The following is a 19,043-nucleotide window of genomic DNA, read 5'->3' as shown; positions in this document are numbered from 1 at the left end:
GCGAAGTGTAGCGTGGAACAAAGTGTTGCGTAGCATGCATCGCGCTGGGCGCGTAGAAATAATTTGGTCACAGATCGTGCGTTGCACCAAATAGCTTTTGCATTTAATTTGCATAGCAAAAATTTATCAATAGATATTTTGCTAGATGAAAATTGCTTTGCAAGCTATGTATCAATAATAGATACAACGAAATGGGGTAAATTTAATTTTATTCAGAGAATTATTGCATTGTATTTCAAAAGTAGTACATATTGTAGGTGGTTATGATGAACGAGTTGTCACCTGTGCAGTGCACATGTTGCACATGTGGACGCGACGCCTCTGCTTGGTAGGTTCGGAATTCTGTTACTAGTGAGCATTGTAAATTTCAAATTTAAATATTGGTCAATGTAGTTTTGATGAAAGGCTGTTGTTTTTGGTAAAACTTCACGTTAGATCTACGGCTAGATACTGCATGTCTAACATGTTAAACATTATACCGCTAGGAGGTGCAAGTAAGCATCAATTTTTTTTTTCAACTCATATCTCACGATGCAAAACAACTATTAAGTTAATGTTTTCAGCAAAAATGCAATCTAAAGACTTATTTTGAATCAAACCAAATGTTTTTCAAATGTCTCAGGGTTGAATTTTCGACATTATGATACTGTTGAGCACATGTATCGTAGGTGTCAAGTCCTGTACCTTTCAATAAGGGTTGCCTCCTTCTCGGCAGCTATTCAAACGAGTGTTCAAGCTTCACTAGAGCTGCTAGACAACATTAACTCATCCTTCAACAGTCGGGAGTTGTCCCGGCCACGTCCTAGCGACAGCTGAAGATTGTAATTGGGGGTCGTTTCAATTTGTATGGACTGTAGTCATTGGCCAGACATTTCACAGATTATAGCAAGAGTCCTGATTCAAGCGGGAGATAACGAGAACCAGCAGAGCATAACAATCTATTGAGAATTTAGGAATCTACATTCAATAAGTTAACATCGAGGAAGAAGGAAAAGGGCTGAAATGATTGAAAATTTAAGAAGCTGGTGATACCTGACGTTACCATACCACGCACGTTCTTATTCCAAATTTGTTGGGATTCCGATCTTCGAGTAGATACTAATCTCTTATCCACTTGGAAATCCAGAGATTTATTAAGAGTCTTATACAAACTGGCATGAATTAGCAAATGAATTTTATCAAGAACTTGTGGACACTACATTTCTGGCCATGTATCCGAATCCCCTTCACAAAACCGTTAAAATTTTGAGATTTGGTCTATTGATAATAAATCTTCGAGCTGTTTAATAGAATACCTATAAGTAGATGAAACAACCGAATTTTGTACTATACCATTTTAAAGACACCGACACGTTAATGCTTCCAGTGGACGATTTGCCCTTTGGAGGAAGCACCACACTAGACAACGGACTAGCATGCAACACCCAGTGGCACAGTCGAAAAACCTTCCTGACGAAAAGTTTTCCGGACTGAAGCGGGAATCGAACCCACACCTTTTGACTCGATGCGGTTGAATGCTTGGTAACACTAACCGCACGGTCACGAAGCCCACGATTTAATTTAATTCCACTAGAGTTTGTATCCTTTGACAGATACGCGTATGTCGAACTCAATTGTAAGGCCGTCTTCAGTGTCATGTACTAGACTCGACTAGTACACGACACTGAAGACGGCCTTACAGTTGAGGTCAAAATACGCGTATCTGTCAAAGGATACAAACTCTAGTGGAATTAAATTGTATAGTACTAAATTCGGTTTTTTGGTCTATTGAGTCAAAAGATATGATCATAAACGTGAGACAAAGTCGTCCAGGCCTTTTAAGGGTTGAAACAGTCAGGTCTCTTATGGAACTGCTAACCCAGGTAACCAATAAGCCGTATATTGGGCCAAAATGTTGTTTTACGGCTGATATAATGCTAATAAGCCGTTAAATAGCACTGTAAAAGCCGTATATGGGGGATTGGGCCCGATATACGGCTTATGGTTACCTGGGAATCAGATTCTGCCATCATTACCCAGGTAACCATAAGCCGTATATCGGGCCCTTTCAGCCATATACGGCTAATATAGTGCTATTTAACGGCTTATTGGCATTATATCAGCCGTAAATCAACATTTTGGCCTAATATACGGCTTATTGGTTACCTGAGTATTCCTTCATTATCTTGAATCTTGAAATGTTCTTCAGAGCATTGCAGTATGGCTGTGATAATCTCATCAAAATTAGAGGGCAAATCCAAACGAATCTTAATATGTAAAAATTTTTTATTAAATCATTTTTAATTTTCTAAAATTTAAAGAATACTTTGTTATTCCAAACGTTCAATACTCATATGGAATCGTACAATTATCGCTCCACCTTCTAATTAGAACAAGTCTCAAAATGTTATGCATTCGGGGTAATAGCGTTCGGGGAAATGACCCATTCGAGGTAATGGCGTTCGGGGTAGTGTCATAGAGTCCACTGAAATACTAGGATTCACATTGGAGCTCCAGAATCCACTCTAGAGCCCTAGGATCCACATTTGAATCCCATTTTCCACACTGAATTTCGGCGATCAACATAACAATCCCAGGATCTACACTACAGTCCCCAAATCCATACTGGAATAAAAGGATCCTCACTGAAATACCAAGATTCACTCTTAAATGCAGGATTTACAATCCTAAGATCCATACTGGATCCTAAGCATACACCCAAGATCCACACTGAAATTCTAGAATCCACACTGGAATCCTAAGATTTGCACTACAGTCCCAGGATCGACACTGAATTTCTGCGATGCACACTACAATCCGAGGATCCAAAGTGGAATCAAATAATCCACATTAAAATCCCAGGGGCCACACTGGAATCCCATGATCCGTCCTGAAATCCCAGGTTGTCTTCTAAAATTTCAGAATTCACACTTGAATCCCGGAATCCCCCCTGCCCTTGATCTCTTTTACAGCTTTGCCGAAGATACCATCAATCAATTTTATCTAAGAACTTAACTGTATGCATGAAAGTACTCAAAGTACTCACTGGGCGTTCGAGGCTTCTGATCTCAAAATAGATTACTGGGCGTTAACGCTCCGTCAACGTAATCATCGTCATCATCGAAACATCTAAAGCAGTTTTTCTGATCAAAACGGAAAATTATTCGATGAAAATGTGCTCACATCCCTTTTGAGCTAATTTTGTTTTTGATTTTTGTACATGTTTGCAGAGCTATAACCCCATATTAAGCCGATTGAATTTCTCTCTTGAGCAAATTTCTTTATTATGGTTTGAAAAATGAGTTTTTACAATCGGATTATAAGTTTGTACTTACATTATAGTACAAGCGTATTTGGAACATATCTTAAAATTTCTTAATAGTAATTTCCATATAAACCTACATTGTCTTTGGGCCATCTTTAAAGCACCACCTAGAAAGCTGAAAATTTCACAGAACACTATTTTTATGGTAAGGAACATATGGGAGATTGGATTCTCAAACATTTTTAAATTTTGAACCGCCCTAATATACATTCGGCAGCTAAAGACCATTTTCAAATCGAACGACAGTATCAGCGTAGCTCTAATTATCAAGATCACAAGGGCCATTGAATAAATTGTTTGCTGTTCCTAAAGTAATTCCCATACAAACTTTAAATGGCTTGTGCAGTCTCACTTTTCTTTCAAAAGAGCTCAAATTTTGGGAAGACACTCAGAATTTGATCCAGAATCGAACGAGCGAAGTGGAGCAAACACGAATTTTTGAACCACCCTAATCCTCATAGAGTAAACTTTTACTCAGGCATAAATTTGACAATGTTCAGCATCAAGATTCCACTGGACATAACTGCATAATTGGAAATCTGCTTGATGGTAAATTTTATATGTAATCCAACACTGATCCATTATTGTGGGGTAACATAGAGTGTCCGTTCAACCATTCAGTTCATTATAGGGAAGCGAAACATGCTGGTTGGCAAATGCATTTTGGCATGAAGTAAAACCGATGACGACCAACAAACGGTCATTTCGTTCAATATTGTTCACATCGGATTTGTCACCCAGCACCCTGGACTAATAACGAACCTTGTTTGACCACCCCTTCCCCAACTTTTCCTGCAATATTGCTTTGCTATACATACTTATTCCAAATGACCCCCTTTTCTCAATTCCATTTCCCTTCCACAGTTTTGCGGCAACGATCCGAAGGTGCTGCTGGAAGCCGCCCTCCTGGCACAGGACCACTGCGACGCAATCGATATCAATCTCGGCTGTCCGCAGGCGATTGCCAAGCGGGGCCATTACGGAGCCTTCCTGCAGGACGAATGGGATCTACTTAAGGAAATCGGTAAGCATGAAATTCGATTTTAGCAATAGAGAGCTACGCGAGCGAGCACACAAATGGTCGTTTCGTTGTATATGGGCGGGGGCTTCTCGGTCATGGTCCATAGGCACGTCGCAGGACACCTACAGTATTGGACAAAACTTTTTCGATTTTCCATACAAAATGGTCAGCTTTGGTAGGCTAGATCACAGTTTTTTCTGTATAAAAAATGAATTAAATAATTTCAAATGTTATTTTGGCCGAACTGCCTTGCTTGGGCTTTACGAAGCACTCTGCTCTATACAACTTTTTGTAGTTTGTGAATAATTTAAACTATGTTAACTTAGCAATGGTTTTGTTGCTTTTGATTGTTTGTTTGAACTATTTTGCAATATTTGCTTAATTATTCATTTATTTATTTATTTTAACTAAATAATTTAGAAAGAGGGAAAAGCCCCTTTGAGTGATTATCATTAAACATATCGTTCTCAAAAAGGCATAAAACCTCTTCATCTTTTCTAAAATCGTTATAAAAAAATTATATACTAAATGCTCAAACGGCATTGATCCATAGCGATCAACGATCGATCAAAAAAAACGATCAACTGATGGAACATACACTTCGTAGTTGCTACTCCGTGATCAATCAGGATAGTGGTATTTGCACAGAGAACCACTCAGATGGGAGCTTGGGTTTTAGCTTTTTACCATCTTCAATGTGCAATTACACTATCCTTGATATTTCTAGATTGATAACGGCGCCGGCCACGTCCTTATGCCCATCGGGGATAGGAAGGAATGTTAATTAGATAGTCGTTGTTACTAGAATACCGGAGAATCTCCTGCATTTCCCACAGCTACCTTGGAAGTAGGAGTTATTGTTAGTGGTGGATGGGGGTATTCGACCGTATGGATACCACTGTGGTAAGCGGTTAAGTCGATTTATTCAGTTCTAGCGATAGATAGAACCGATAATGTTTGCATTTAGGTAGAACGTTACAAAGATGAGAAAGGGACGGGCCTGGGATTGAACCCACGACCTCCTGCTTGAGAAGCAGAAGCGATAGCCATTAGACTACCAACCCCGTCTTCTCAAACGGCATTGATCCATAGCAGAGCCAAAATCTTCAAGGAGGACCAGGAACCAGAATCTACTTGAAACCACCAAAACGGGACGGACCTGGGAAAGTTTTCTTCAAACCAATTCTGAAATAAAAAAGAAACAAGCATCAAACATAATATGAAGCATCATTCAAAAATCTATAAAGTAATTTTAAAGATGGTAGAAATCTACTTCCTAATATGTCTCGAACAGATAAAGGAAGATGATCATGATGTTTCTTTAAGTGCAGTGGAAAACTATATGATCAATATCTTCATATTTGCTTAATTATCGAGTTACTTATTGTTAATGTTGTTTCAAAAAAATCTATGCTGAGTTTTAAACCACCGAAGTGTGTAAAGCCGAAGTACCTTAGGCCGAATGGATCATTTGGACACGCCGAATGAGTTTTAAAAAAGAAAAAGGATAAATTTCTGGTTTCTGTTATGTTTTGAATGTTTCGGCCCATTGATCTCTTCGGCCTAATGATCCATTCGGCTTAACAAACCTCGGCTCGGTCTAATGACCACATACCGTCAATCCGTTTATTGCTTCTGAACTTGTGATTGGATAAAAAAAACTCAAAAATATATAGCAAAATTCAAGTTACATCTGAAGAGTTATGGAAATTTCATTCAAATTATTCCATAAATAACTCAGATCTAACCCTCTAAAGTTGATCATTTTGTACGGAAAATCGAAAAAGTTTTAAATATATTGTCTAATACTGTATTTATCCTTTTGTGCGGCTGTGGGGAATGCCATCATGCGTTGGAGTATGTACAGGAATTGAGATGTTTATGGTCGAAACGTGCACCATTGAGTACTCAGAATGAAAGCGAGTTTTACGCTTGGTTGATCGTTCGGGAGAGGTTTTTTTATTGCTGACAAAATGCATTACGGATTGGATGGGATTTATCGATCAAAGGATTTGTTTTTCGTCAATTAGATTACACTTGATTAAACTCGGTTATTGGCAGTGATAAGTGGTTCTTGAAGGCACAGTAGTCCAGAAAGCAAATGGATAAGGAAATATGTATTTATATCGTTAAAATGAAACGGAGCTTTAAAATGAAAATGAGCGAAAAACACATTATCAAAAACTTATTTTGGATATCAGAGCTCTCATGACGTCTCTTATCGAAGAAATATACAGAAAGCAAAAGTAACAATGAGAGAAATATGCTTCAATAGCTTTGAAGGTTGATCCCTTCCTGTCTGGAAATGTAAAGCCAGTGTAAAAACGGTAGTCCTTTAACTTTTTCACCTCTCTCGGATCAGATGGAGAACTTTTCCCATGAATGGAATGAAGGCAAAAGATGAGTGATGGCATCTTGTCTTGCGGCCGGTCGTCAGGCTTATTGCCACCGACCTACACCATCATCGCTTTTACCAACTCGATGAAAGATGGAATGCAATATCAATATGGATGCTTCTTCCGACTTTGAAGGTTGAAGGATTAATGCGATGTTCGTGTACATGTGGAATAGTGTTCATGTGTTTTGGGCGTTCGTTAGTTTCCGCATGAAATTTTATAATAAATAAGAAAGAATGCTATTAGAATACTTTGCATTAGCAAATAGTAGTTTAAGCAACAAGTTGCAAAATGATGATTTTTTACAGTAGAGCACTTTTTTTATCCATTTCGTAGAAAACCACTTGAGGGTATCAAAAATCACATCGGGATTCATTCATCATTATTTTACAATTTCTGAAAATAGTTGATGATTCATTACGCAACTCAAAACCATTGCGTAAAGAAAAAGCGCATTACGCAACTAATTACAGTTACGTAATGACTAATAGTCGTGATAGAATAGACTTTTTTGCAATTTCAAATCGTAATAGGCTGTTTTTCATCACGCCAATTGGTCATGAAACGGCCTACCTTCCTGCACTGAAGTATGTACCCTACATTTATGAAAAAGTGAATTATAAATTATATTCCAGTTATTAGGTTAACATTTTCACTGTCCGGTCATAGAGGACAAGAAGTCTCCGGCCATAGAGGACTTGCAATGGTTTACAAAGAAGGTTGCTTTTCTTTGAAATTCTACATTTTCTAATAAATTTTGCATTGTAATTGATGCAAAACTTAATGAAGTCAAAGTACGGAGACAATTCAGCTTAAATTATATGAAACATTTTTTACTACACTTGTATGAAATTTTCTCCTTTCACATTTTTTTGGTAGATTGTATCTGAGTGAAACTTTTAACAGCTACTGTTTGTTTACGTTTGGACATGAAAACGTCATAGTTTGTATACACTGTAAAAGTGTGTTTTGGTATAATCCTGGAATACTAAATCATAATATCTTTATTCGTTTTCGTAAAATTCAATCTGTCCGGGCATAGAGGACTCTTCCCCCTACTAACCACAAATTTGTTTTCACATATTTCAGTTTCGACCCTGCACAGCAAGTTGAGCGTTCCGGTAACGTGCAAAATTCGTATCTTCGAAGATATGAACAAAACCATTCGGTACGCCAAGATGCTGGAAGCTGCCGGGTGCCAAATGTTGACCGTCCATGGGAGGACCCGTGACCAGAAGGGACCACTGACCGGAATCGCCGACTGGAAATATGTGAAAAAGTTGAAGTAGGTTGCTTTACATTTGCTTTTTTTTAGGGAGTTTTACTGATGTGAAACTTTTACTCCTTGAACAGAGAGATCCTCAAGATCCCAGTGCTATCCAATGGAAACATTATGGGCGTCGAGGACGTGCACCGTTGTATGGAGGAAACCGGTGTGAATGGTATCATGACTGCGGAAGGCAATCTGTTCAACCCGTTTCTGTTCGAGGGTGTCAATCCAACCGCGTGGAGTGTTGCTCTCGAATATCTGGACATTGTGGAGCAATACCCGGCTCCAATGTCGTACATTCGCGGGCATTTGTTCAAAATTCTTCATCATTTGTAAGTTGCATGCTCAGTTACAGTCACCACCACCAAAATAAAGTGTACACTTGCTTGTAATTAAGCAAATTGGCAAAAATCGTGGGTTAAAATGTATGTACTTCAAAGAAACATAATTTTGAAAAAAAAAAATGATTTTTGGAAAGACGAATCTAATGCGTCTAAAAAGTACGTGTTAAATTGACTGCCCGCTTGGTGTTTCCTGCACTTGACAATATTTTATTCTTATTTGTCCGAAGTTTTTCTTCACAAACATGGTTACCCTTTTTAACATATGGTTTTTGCTAAATTGCAAAATTCCAAGCATGTGGGTCCTTTTGTTGGCGGGAACTGTAGTTTTAGATAAGGAATTCTTACAAATACTCTCTATTCTAGGATGAATTTGAAACCAAACGCTGTCCTCCGGGAACGAATGGCCTCCTGCCACAGTGTTTCGGAGTTTCGAGCGATTGTCAAGGAAATAGAGGCCAAATACGCCCCAATACATGAGGGTCTCCAACAATGGTCCGAGGAAGAATCCAGCATACCCCAAGCTTCCCCGGAATTAACCTACAACCTATCGCTACCTCCATGGCTCTGTCAACCGTACATCCGTGCCCCGCCGGAAGTACACCGGCAAAAGCTGCAGGAGGCCACCCAAAAGGCGTCCGATCCCAATCGCGAGAAGCGCAAATTCTACGATCCGGAAGGGAACGAGATTTCCCACAAGAAGATGAAGAAAATTCGGCGCGTGCAACGGAGACCGAACCGGGCCGGGCTTCTGCCGGGAGATCCGGGCCGCGAGCCAGGAAGGCGCTTCGATGAGATTTGCAAAAACGAGAAAATTAAATGCATCAATCCGATGGTAAGTCTTCCGAACTTCCAGCAATTACAGGGCTGGTAGCTACTTTAAAAGAGGAACTTAAGAGACCTCTTGCTTGAAAGAAGAGATCAAACAAGAACCAAGAAAGTAAGAAGAAGCCTAATAGGAACAAGAGTTGGATTCCTCGTAAAATCCGATCAGATGTTAATATATATATATATTATACAGTTTCGGACAAAACAATAAGACTACTCAAAGTGTCAAAAGTATAATTCTATGAAATTTATGTTTTTAATTGTAGAGGTTCAAAACTTGAGTGACTTATTTTGAATATATTAAATATGTTAAAAGCTCATATTGAGGGTATAATTCAACAAGAGGCTAAACACGCTACTTCAAATTATAATGTGCACACACATACTGCTAGATTCAATAGTCACAAAAGAGGCACTCCGTAATAAAATGAAATAGAACAGAAACTTAGAAAATAAGTTTAAATAACTTAACTTTTTTTGTTGATTATTATTATTATTTAGTCTTATTTTTTCACTCAATATTTAAACCCTCAATAGTTTTTTTCTCCATGTTTTCCTAACATTAGCCATTTATAGTGTAGTGTAGCCATTAGTTCTACAAATAAGTGGAATGATAAGGAGGGGTAATAACATACAAAGTCTGTAACAAAAAATTTTAGTTTTACAAAAAAATCAAAGGATCATATTTTTAAGTCTGAAGTTGTTTTGTCCGTAAATGTATATGGGTCATTCCATAACAAGTGTCCATCACAGATATCAACCAAATTTTGGTCAAATGTTCATTAACTTGAAACATGCAAAAAGCCATTTTTTGATTAATCACCACCCCTCGGCGCATAGGACCGCATGGGGCGCAAATTTGACAAAAACCCATGGTTCTGCTGACATTCTTCAACTTATACTAGACATAGTTTTTGTTATTTACAGTGTGGTCAAATATACTTTTTTTCCTTACTTTTATGTGTTAGGCACTCCGTACACTTGGTCACTACTATGCTGAGTATCATATACAGAATCTATTTATAGCTCTTATTGCTATTTCTCTCATACCGAGCAGGTAGAGGAGAGTGCTGTCGTTGGTCCAATCTATATCCATATCGAAGTCCATTGGTGTGCGGTGGTTCATTTTGCCATGTATTTGTGTAGTGTGAGGCAACAGCCTACAAAGAGGGTCAGTGTGTCTCAGTCACCATCCGATATTGACGAAGGATGGATGTGTTCTTCCCCAATACACGGTCCTTCGTGCGGCGTCTTCTGGTGGCTGGACGAAGTTTTTGTGTGGGGGGATTAGAAATCGAACCCATGACCTTCCACTTGCGAAGCGAAAGCGTAACCTCGAGGCTACGGGACCCCCCACCAAATATACTTATTTTCAATTTTGATTGTTCATTAGACATTAGACATCACACAGTCGAAGACAATTAATTTCCCGAGGTGTTTTGAGGCAATCTTGAGAAAATACGCTTCTAATTTTAATAGTCCAAATTTTCCATATGGAATCCCAAACAATCTTTGATTTCGACGCCATTTTTTTTATTGCTGAACTCTATTTAAAAAATAATACACAACATCTGGCTCTTCTAGACAAATACATAGATGTGTAATTTTTACACATGCTAAAAAATCAAATTTGTGCTTATTTATGCTTCATTCCCTAGTAGCACACATGTTATAATTGAGGCAGAATATCTCGTATATAACCAGATCTGGTCATATAAGAGTTATTCTGCCTCAATTATAACATGTGTGCTACTCGGGTTTTTTACAAATTTTATGTCACATTTAGATGTTTCATATTGCGAAGCACCTTCATGTGCCATATAAGTATGATGTGTTGATCCACAAGAGGTCGATTTTGACATTCATCAACTCAATTTTTGTGCGTATTCTGCGCGGCGCGTGAGGTGAGACGAGTCGAATGAGGTGACAATTGTCGACTCGCTCCCATTTGATTAACATTAGTTGTTCCGTCTGGTGGAACGAGCAAAGTGGACTATAACACTTTGGGGGAGGACGGCCGAAGCTAGAGGGTAAGTATCCCTCGCTGGACGCTTCATCTTGTTGCCGATACACTTTACGGCTCTTTCGGGAGGACACTTCTTCGGAACTAGGACTGGGTTACTGAGAAATCTGGGTTTTGTATTTAACTACTATTTAATCAACTTTTAATAAGCCAGCTTCAATTTTCTTCTAAGGACGTTGGTTGCTGTCGAGATTTTCTTGAAGACTGTACTTTTTCACATTTCTTTCCTCTGCACAGAGCCTTGCGTGGCGTGATCGTGCATGAAGGTGGGGCGTGGAAGAGAAGTCTCCACACGCGCGGGATAGAAATGAAAGGAAAAATGTTGGGAATCAAACACTACACGTGTGAACTTTACCAGTACGTTTTTATCTGAGAGAGACTCGCGAAGAGGAAAAATATCAACGTCATATGCAGCCCAGATTCCCCTCTCACGAAACGTCAAATGCAGCCCACCGTTTTTATGGCTGAAAAAGTGAAAAGTATTGTGTTCAAAGTAAACTGTTATTAAAAACCTCAGTCAGCGGAGCAGTTTTTTCCAAAGTTGCTGATAAATCTAAATCCAACGGTAAACAAGCGAGAAAAATGGATATTATCATCGCTCTCTCATTGGGGCTCTCGCTCGCTGCTTCCATTTATCAGACTTGTTACACCTTGCGATACAATGACGATCGTGGACCGCAACAGATGCGATGTTTGTCTTTGCTTGCTTTGATCGTGCTTCATTCTCAAATGAGAGCGAATTCTGCAACGCCTGGATGCAAACACAATCATTTTTTGCTGAGAGGTTCATGTGAGGGTTTGAACGGCTTGCGCATAATTGGTATAAACACAAAGTGGAATAAGAAAAAAACTTAGCAATCACAGAAAAAGAAGACCGTCTTCGCGAGTCTCGCCTCAGGTTTTTATTACTCCAGATCCTTTCCCCTACAAGTTGGTAGTCCCGCATCCAGTGCTGCCAGGATTCAGTTTAACACCACAAAATATCTCTCTTTTTCAATATTAAAATGTTAAAAACAGTAACAAAAGAAATTTAACTATTTCAAACAGTAGTCATCAAAACGCTTCGGCACCGATACACTTCTACGAGGTCGGTCTTGATGTTCGATCATAGGCTCGGTGCCTTCAATCGGTTCCTTACGGATTGTCACTTCCAATGAGTCAGCCGTCTTCGGTGTAGGTGGATGATAAACCTTAAGATGAGATGTGTTTCGCTTGAACTGCTGTCCGGTGTTTGTCTCCACAGTTGCCATACTACCAGTTTTCTCCACAACCGTTGCTGGTACAGGCAGAAAAGTTGGCGATAGTTTATTTGTAGGCTGCATGTTCTTCATGGGGACTTCGCTTCCCACATTGACTGATGTTTCTTTAGCTCCGACTCTTTTATCACGGTACTCTTATGCTCGGTATTTGACAGTTGCATCCTTGTCTCGCATTTCATCATCGAACGTTACTTCATCTTGTACATGGGGAAATAGGTCCCTAAATCTTCGTCCGAACATCAGGGTTGCGGGTGGAACTCCGGTGACGCTATGTGGGGTTACTGAGTACATATAAAGATACTCCTGAAGAGCTTCCTCTATTTTTTTTTTTTTTAAGATCCTTTCCCCTACAAGTTGGTAGTCCCGCATCCAGTGCTGCCAGGATTCAGTTTAACACCACAACAAAAAGGATTGCAAAATATGTTCACGCATCACATGACTCCTTCCATACACGGAACATTAGTCGTCTCACATCACCCGAGGTGAGAGGGACTCGTCTCGACTCACACGCTGCGCAAAATGAGCACATTTGTGTAACCGATCTGTCCGTAGTATTCTGGGCTGATTCAGATCTCAACAAATAAAAGACAATCAGAAGCTGTCAGTGTTGCTAGATTACCTATATCTAGTTGAATTGTTAAAATAATGTCAAATGAAGAGGGCATGAAATAAATTGAAAGCTTTTGTAATTGCAAAATATATTTGCATGCTTCTTCTTCTTCTTTCTGGCATTACGTCCCAACTGGGACAAAGCCTGCTTCTCAGCTTAGTGTTCTTATGAGCACTTTCCACAGTTATTAACTGAGAGCTTTCTTTGCCGATTGAGCATTTTTTGCATGCGTATATCGTGTGGCAGGTACGAAGATACTCTATGCCCTGGGAATCGAGAAAATTTCCTTTACGAAAAGATCCTCGACCAGTGGGATTCGAACCCACGACCCTCAGCATGATCATGCTGAATAGCTACGCGTTTACCGCTACGGCTATCTGGGCCCCTATTTGCATGCATAATTTGATATAACATAACTTAACTAAGTATTGCATTCGAGTATTGCCAATTATGCGAAATACAGTAAACTCTTTATAACTAGATTACTGAAGGACCCATCGAGTTACAGAACACAACTGCGATTCTAGGGACCATTAAGGTAGCCATGAAAACCAACTTTTACTATTGCTGCGTGCGTTTGAATCGCAAATATCAAATGCGGAAACACCAAACGCGGTAAAATTTTCCACAAGAAATGCGATGTTAAAGATAGGTTTTTCTATCAAGTCAGCGGTGATTTAGATAATCGTTGCTAGGAGTCCTTTGATTGGTTTGTGTTACCGCATTTGAAGGACATTTAGTCAAGATTTGCACCTCAAATGCAAACAGCAATATAATTATCTAACTCGATATTGAGGTACGAAATTTCGTACTCCAATATCGAGTAAGGCAAAGGGAAAGTTTAAAATTGAAACTTTAAAATAATTTGAAGATATGTATGTATATTCAATTATTGATCAAAAATATAAAACTCCTGTTTATTATTTGAATATTAGAAAATCTGGCAACATTACCATCTCATGTTTGATTAGAGTAAATCTTTGGATTAAACAAAAATATATAAAAAAAAACAATTGTAAAAAATGATGCAAGACTGTTACTTCTTTCAATGTCTGTTTGCTGAGTTCTTAATCAGCCTAGAACAGCGGTATTCATGAGGGAGATCGCAGCAAGCCGTGCGCACGGGCGGCTGCGTTTTGAATTTTCTGTCACGTTTACTTCGGTTCCGCGTTTCGGACGGTGAAAAATAGATTCGGCTGATGGCGCTATGCCACCTTCAAAATGTTTTGTGCTCTCGTTGTTCCCGAATCCGCCGATATTAGCAGGTGCAACGTAATCCGGGTTGTAGTGCTTTATACAATGCTAAACAGCTACAATAAAACTGGCTGATGGTGCAGTGATTTAAGTGTTATTTTTTATTTGCGAAGATTTTAAAGTTGGCTTGTGGCTTGCTAGATTTTTGCATGATTCCGTTAGTGTTACGTCACCCAGATAGTTTTTTTTCGTTTGGAATAAGTGTGACTTTGATATAATTTTCTTCATTTTTAATTTTATGCTTTCTGATAATATGTTTTGAAAACCTGTGTTAAGTATGAAAACCGCCTTCGATGATGATTATTGTGCTACGCAGAAATCAGTTCAAACCAAATTTAGATATGAAACCATTCAGAGGATGCCGATTCAAATTTCCAACAGATTAATATTAAAGTTTTAGAGGAAACGTATTTTTATTCGGCGTTTCGATAAATGGACGGATTTGGTGAGTTTGTTCCGATTTAACCGCTATTATTAATTCTGGGCTATTTCTGTAGCAGGGGGTGGGGTCATTTTATCTTCTCGTTTCAGAGAGCGAGTAATGGCGCTCAAACCAAAGCTTCTTAGCTAGGGCACAAGGTGAAAATACCTGTGTCTCATCCCTGGAAGACGAACACGCATGGAGTGACTTTAACTTTCTTAGCAACGTCACTCCAAACGATGAAGAAAACATTACATTCACACTTACATACAATTACAAAAAGTATACTAAATTACACATACACTAAATTTCAATCCGGTCGCATCGCTCACTCATAGTGAATCCTAGACCATTACCCTTCCCATCATCCAACTCCTTGACATCTATGAGGGCGTCGATGAGTCGCTGGAAGGATTTTCTACAAAATTGTCTTTCAGGATTTTTTTAAGATTTCGACCAGGAGTTCCTGCTGAACTCTTTGAGACCAAATACCAAAGGAAGTTCGAATATTTTTTCCAACCATTTTACTATGAGTTCTTCCAGCGATGTCTCCAGGCAAGTGACACGGAAATGTTTCAGGAATTATAAGGGATTTTTTTAGTATTTTTTTAATTTCTAACTTTTTAAACTTCTGATGAAACTTGTGTCAATTCCAGATCAAACCCTGACGAATAAGAATCTCTTGAAAAACTCCTGAACTTTTGAGGAAGTTTAAGAGTGTTCCCTAGAAAATTTGCTTAGATAATTATGTGTTATCTTATGAATAAACTTTTGAATGTTCCATGGGTATTTCAAAAAAAGTCCTTAAGAAATGTTTTGAAGTACTGCAGTAAACTTTAAACAGAACGTTGAATAAAATCTAACAAAAATATGTAGAGAAACGTTATCGATTCCCAGGGCGAGTTTATTAATGAATTTTTGGAACATTTCGTAATAGATTTCCTCAAATAACCCCTTGATAAATTTCGGAGCGATTCCAGGGAGTAATCGTGGATGCTTTTTGAAGGAATCCACATGAAAAAAACGTTAAAAATCATCTAAGCATGCTCTGAAAAATCACTGGAAGAATTTTTGGGATAATTGGTAAATGAGTCTCTAGAAGAATTATTGGAAAGATCCCTGCATGAGTCGCTAAAAGTATGTCAGATGAAATCTATGGGGAAAAGCTAGGGTTTTTTCTGAGAATAAATGTTTGAAGAACCTATTCAATAGTCACGATATAGTTTCAGGGCTGGTATCAGGTCCCTTTTTAGAGACTTGGTCTCTAAAGACCCTATTTTAATTTTAAGCGTGGCGTTACGTAGTGATGGAGTCATTTGTAGATTGCATACTGAAAGCTTTCATGTTTTTGCTTTCACAATCTTATTCCGAGTGCTAATGGAGGACTATTTTGAAGTGAACAGTCATCCGTTCAGAGTTTAGAGTTTAGAAGACATAAAAGCTTCCATTGCCGGCCACGCCTATCTCATCGACGCACTCATGGATATCAAGAATTTGGGTGGTTGGGAAGGTAAGCGAGTGATACGACTGGGTTATAACCGTTGGGAGTGGTATTGCTAAGAATGATTATTTTTACTCCATAGTCCAGAGGTTTGAACTCCCATATAGTGCAGGAGTCCTAGTGTTCTGGCTTTTATTAAAGCCTTGGCTTAAGCGTCACTACTTGCTCTCTTGGTATAGCGAATGTCCCTATTTTAACATAATTGCTCGAAAAAATCCTCCAGAAATAATTCCAGAAAATACTCTTGATAAACTTCCAGGAATTTCTCCAAAAAAATTCTTATGGATTATTTTTAAAAAACTATCTAGGAATTTCTCCAACATTTCATCCAAGGATTACCTACTCCTGCAGTTCTTCTAAACAATTTCTCGAGTATTTTCTCAAGTGAAATCTTTATGGCTTCTTCAAAAGGTAATTTAAGGTTTCACACCTAATACTACCTAATACACCTAATACTACAGATTATTCAAGTAGTTACTCCTATCATTCTTACACAAATGGCTTCAGAGATTCCGTTCGATAATTTGCAATGAAATCCTGCAGACATAATAATTTTCCATTTTCTTGGCAATTTATCTGCTCCTCCTTTAAAGTCCATGAGTTCTTTTCTGAGAACCTTGCGGGAGTTCATCGAGGGATACTTTAGAACATAATCAAGTTGCAGCGTCTTTTTTCCCAGATGTAATAATAATCTCTGAACAAATAAGCTTTCTCGTGTTCCTGAAAACATCTCTGGAAAAAAATATTGAAATATTCTTTGAAGACTTCTTCGGGAAATTTCTCAAAGAATTTCTGGAATGAGACCTAAAAATCAGAATCTTTGGAATAATTCGTAGAGAACCCACGAATAAAATATTGGTTGAATTCATGAACATGAAGTTTTGAGAGATGCCTGGAGGAAATTTCCAAAATATTCTTTGGAAAAACGTAACTCTTGGAAGGATTTCTCAGGAAGTTTGTAAAACTCACTGAATGAACTCCAGAAGAAATCTGTGGAGTGTTATCTGAAGAAAATAAAATACATACATGTAATTACTAAAAAATATCTTAAAAATATACTTGGAGAAATTTTTAGTAAGATTCTCCTAGGAATAAAACTCTCATCTGCTGGTTTCTGTAAGGTTTTTTATTTGTTTTATTGGTTCCCATTTGATCCCTTTAATGTTCCTGTTTGGTCTCATTTTGAGGTAAGAGGTCTCTTAAGTCCCTATTTTCAAGTCACTTAGACGCTACCAGTCGTATAGTTTCTAAAGGATTCTCTAGAGCCTTTTAAACTTTGTATTAGAATATACTTCAAGCATAATAAGGGAAAATGTGACTTTAGAGATCATTTTGAGACTTCAAAGATCTTCCATTAAAAAAAAAAAAAGAGACTTGCATTTAAATAGAGACCAAGTTTCTAACCATCCCTGCAATAAGCGTCAGTTAATTATATAAAGGTTTAAAACGTGATTTTTTCCACACCACCAGGGAATGAAATGCGAGCACAAGCTGTGTCGGGTCTGCTGCAAAAACCATTGCTTCCACGCCGATCTGGACTGTAGCGGGCATAAAATTTTCATCAAATCACGCCGACACAAAGCGAAAACGCTCACCGAATTGGAACGGCAAGCTGCCGAAAACGGCAATGAAGATGGACAGCAGCGCAATGGACACCTGGAGAAGATGGATACCGAAAGCTGATATTTCGGAAATGTTTGAATTTTCTATTATGGTGGATAGGTTGATTTTATCATTCGGATAAGTTGTATCCGACGATTGTAAATGAAATGTTGCAATTCAACGAGTGTGAGGTGATTATTTATGCCGAAAATCCTAGCCCAAATGATTACCGAAGTGTGGTGTAATTAAACATTTAAAAAAAATGAAAAAACAGAATCTGGTGTATAAATACACAATTGTATAAATAAATGAAAACCGAATTTAGTACTTTACCATTTAGTTTCACTAGAGTTTGTATCCCATTGATAGATACGCGTATTTCGACCTCAACTGTAAGGCCGTCTTCAGTGTCATGTAAATACTAGACTCGACTTTGCAGCTATAAAAAATCATGGACAAGACCAGCTTACAGAACTTATAAGAGCAGGCATCGAAGAAATGCAAAATCAGGGTGTCTACTCGTTTACTGAAAAGAAATTCCCTGATATTTCCAGGTTTTTCCAGGTCTTAAGAAATAATTCCAGGCTCAAGAAAAACTCTTAAATACTAATGATTATCTAATTATTAATTTTGAATGAATTTGGATTCATTTCTAACAGTAAGTCTTAAATGGCTTCAAAACACTTGATAAAAAAAAAGATTTCTTTAGTGATTATTTCCCAAGGAATTTCCCCTACAATTTCATTTTAGAAACCTATTCTAACCTAATATAGGTTTTAAGAAGGAGAACCACAGAAAACACCTCAGAGATTTCATTAGAAATTTATCCAAAAAATCTTCAACAAAGTCTTAAGTCCTCCAGACTTTTATGCAATGATTTTTCCATCGCTTCCTTTTGAACACTCTCAAAAATACCCGTTTAGAACATCTAAAAAACAGTATCTTCTCCAGAAAGCACCTGTGGGTCTTTCTAAGAATTTCCTACAACATTGTTTTCAGGATATCCTTAAAATTTCAACTTAAAATTTCTCTATGGATACTATCTGGATGTACCCTAGAGATTCCTTCTAAGATTTCTTACGGAATTACTCCAGTATTTTTTTGAGATATTTCCCAAGTAAGCCTTCGAAAACTTTTTTCAGGCATTTTTAACCCGTATAGACCTGAGTGAAAGCAAAAATTTTAAAACCCTCACCGCTCAGCGAATTCTTAA

General features: G+C 38.1%; 1 protein-coding gene across 4 annotated transcripts in view; it reads left to right on the top strand.

Annotated features, from left to right (window-relative positions):
• Window positions 1-18,011, top strand: part of LOC5573943 (tRNA-dihydrouridine(16/17) synthase [NAD(P)(+)]-like) — a 394,431-nt gene extending 376,420 nt beyond the window's left edge. For all 4 annotated transcript variants that reach the window (XM_021847713.1, XM_021847712.1, XM_021847711.1 and 1 more), the window contains 5 exons: window positions 4,169-4,328; window positions 7,811-8,006; window positions 8,075-8,323; window positions 8,699-9,167; window positions 17,699-18,011. In XM_021847713.1, the coding sequence (XP_021703405.1) occupies window positions 4,169-4,328; window positions 7,811-8,006; window positions 8,075-8,323; window positions 8,699-9,167; window positions 17,699-17,911 (1,287 nt within the window). In that variant the 3' untranslated portion in view covers window positions 17,912-18,011. The remainder of the gene's footprint in view (window positions 1-4,168; window positions 4,329-7,810; window positions 8,007-8,074; window positions 8,324-8,698; window positions 9,168-17,698) is intronic.
• The last annotated feature ends 1,032 nt before the right edge of the window (window positions 18,012-19,043 follow it).

This window comes from Aedes aegypti, chromosome 2 (genome assembly GCF_002204515.2).
Source record: "Aedes aegypti strain LVP_AGWG chromosome 2, AaegL5.0 Primary Assembly, whole genome shotgun sequence".
Classification (NCBI taxonomy): Eukaryota; Metazoa; Arthropoda; class Insecta; order Diptera; family Culicidae; genus Aedes; species Aedes aegypti.
Note: the sequence above shows the minus strand (reverse complement) of the source record. Positions and strands in the feature narration are given on the sequence as shown.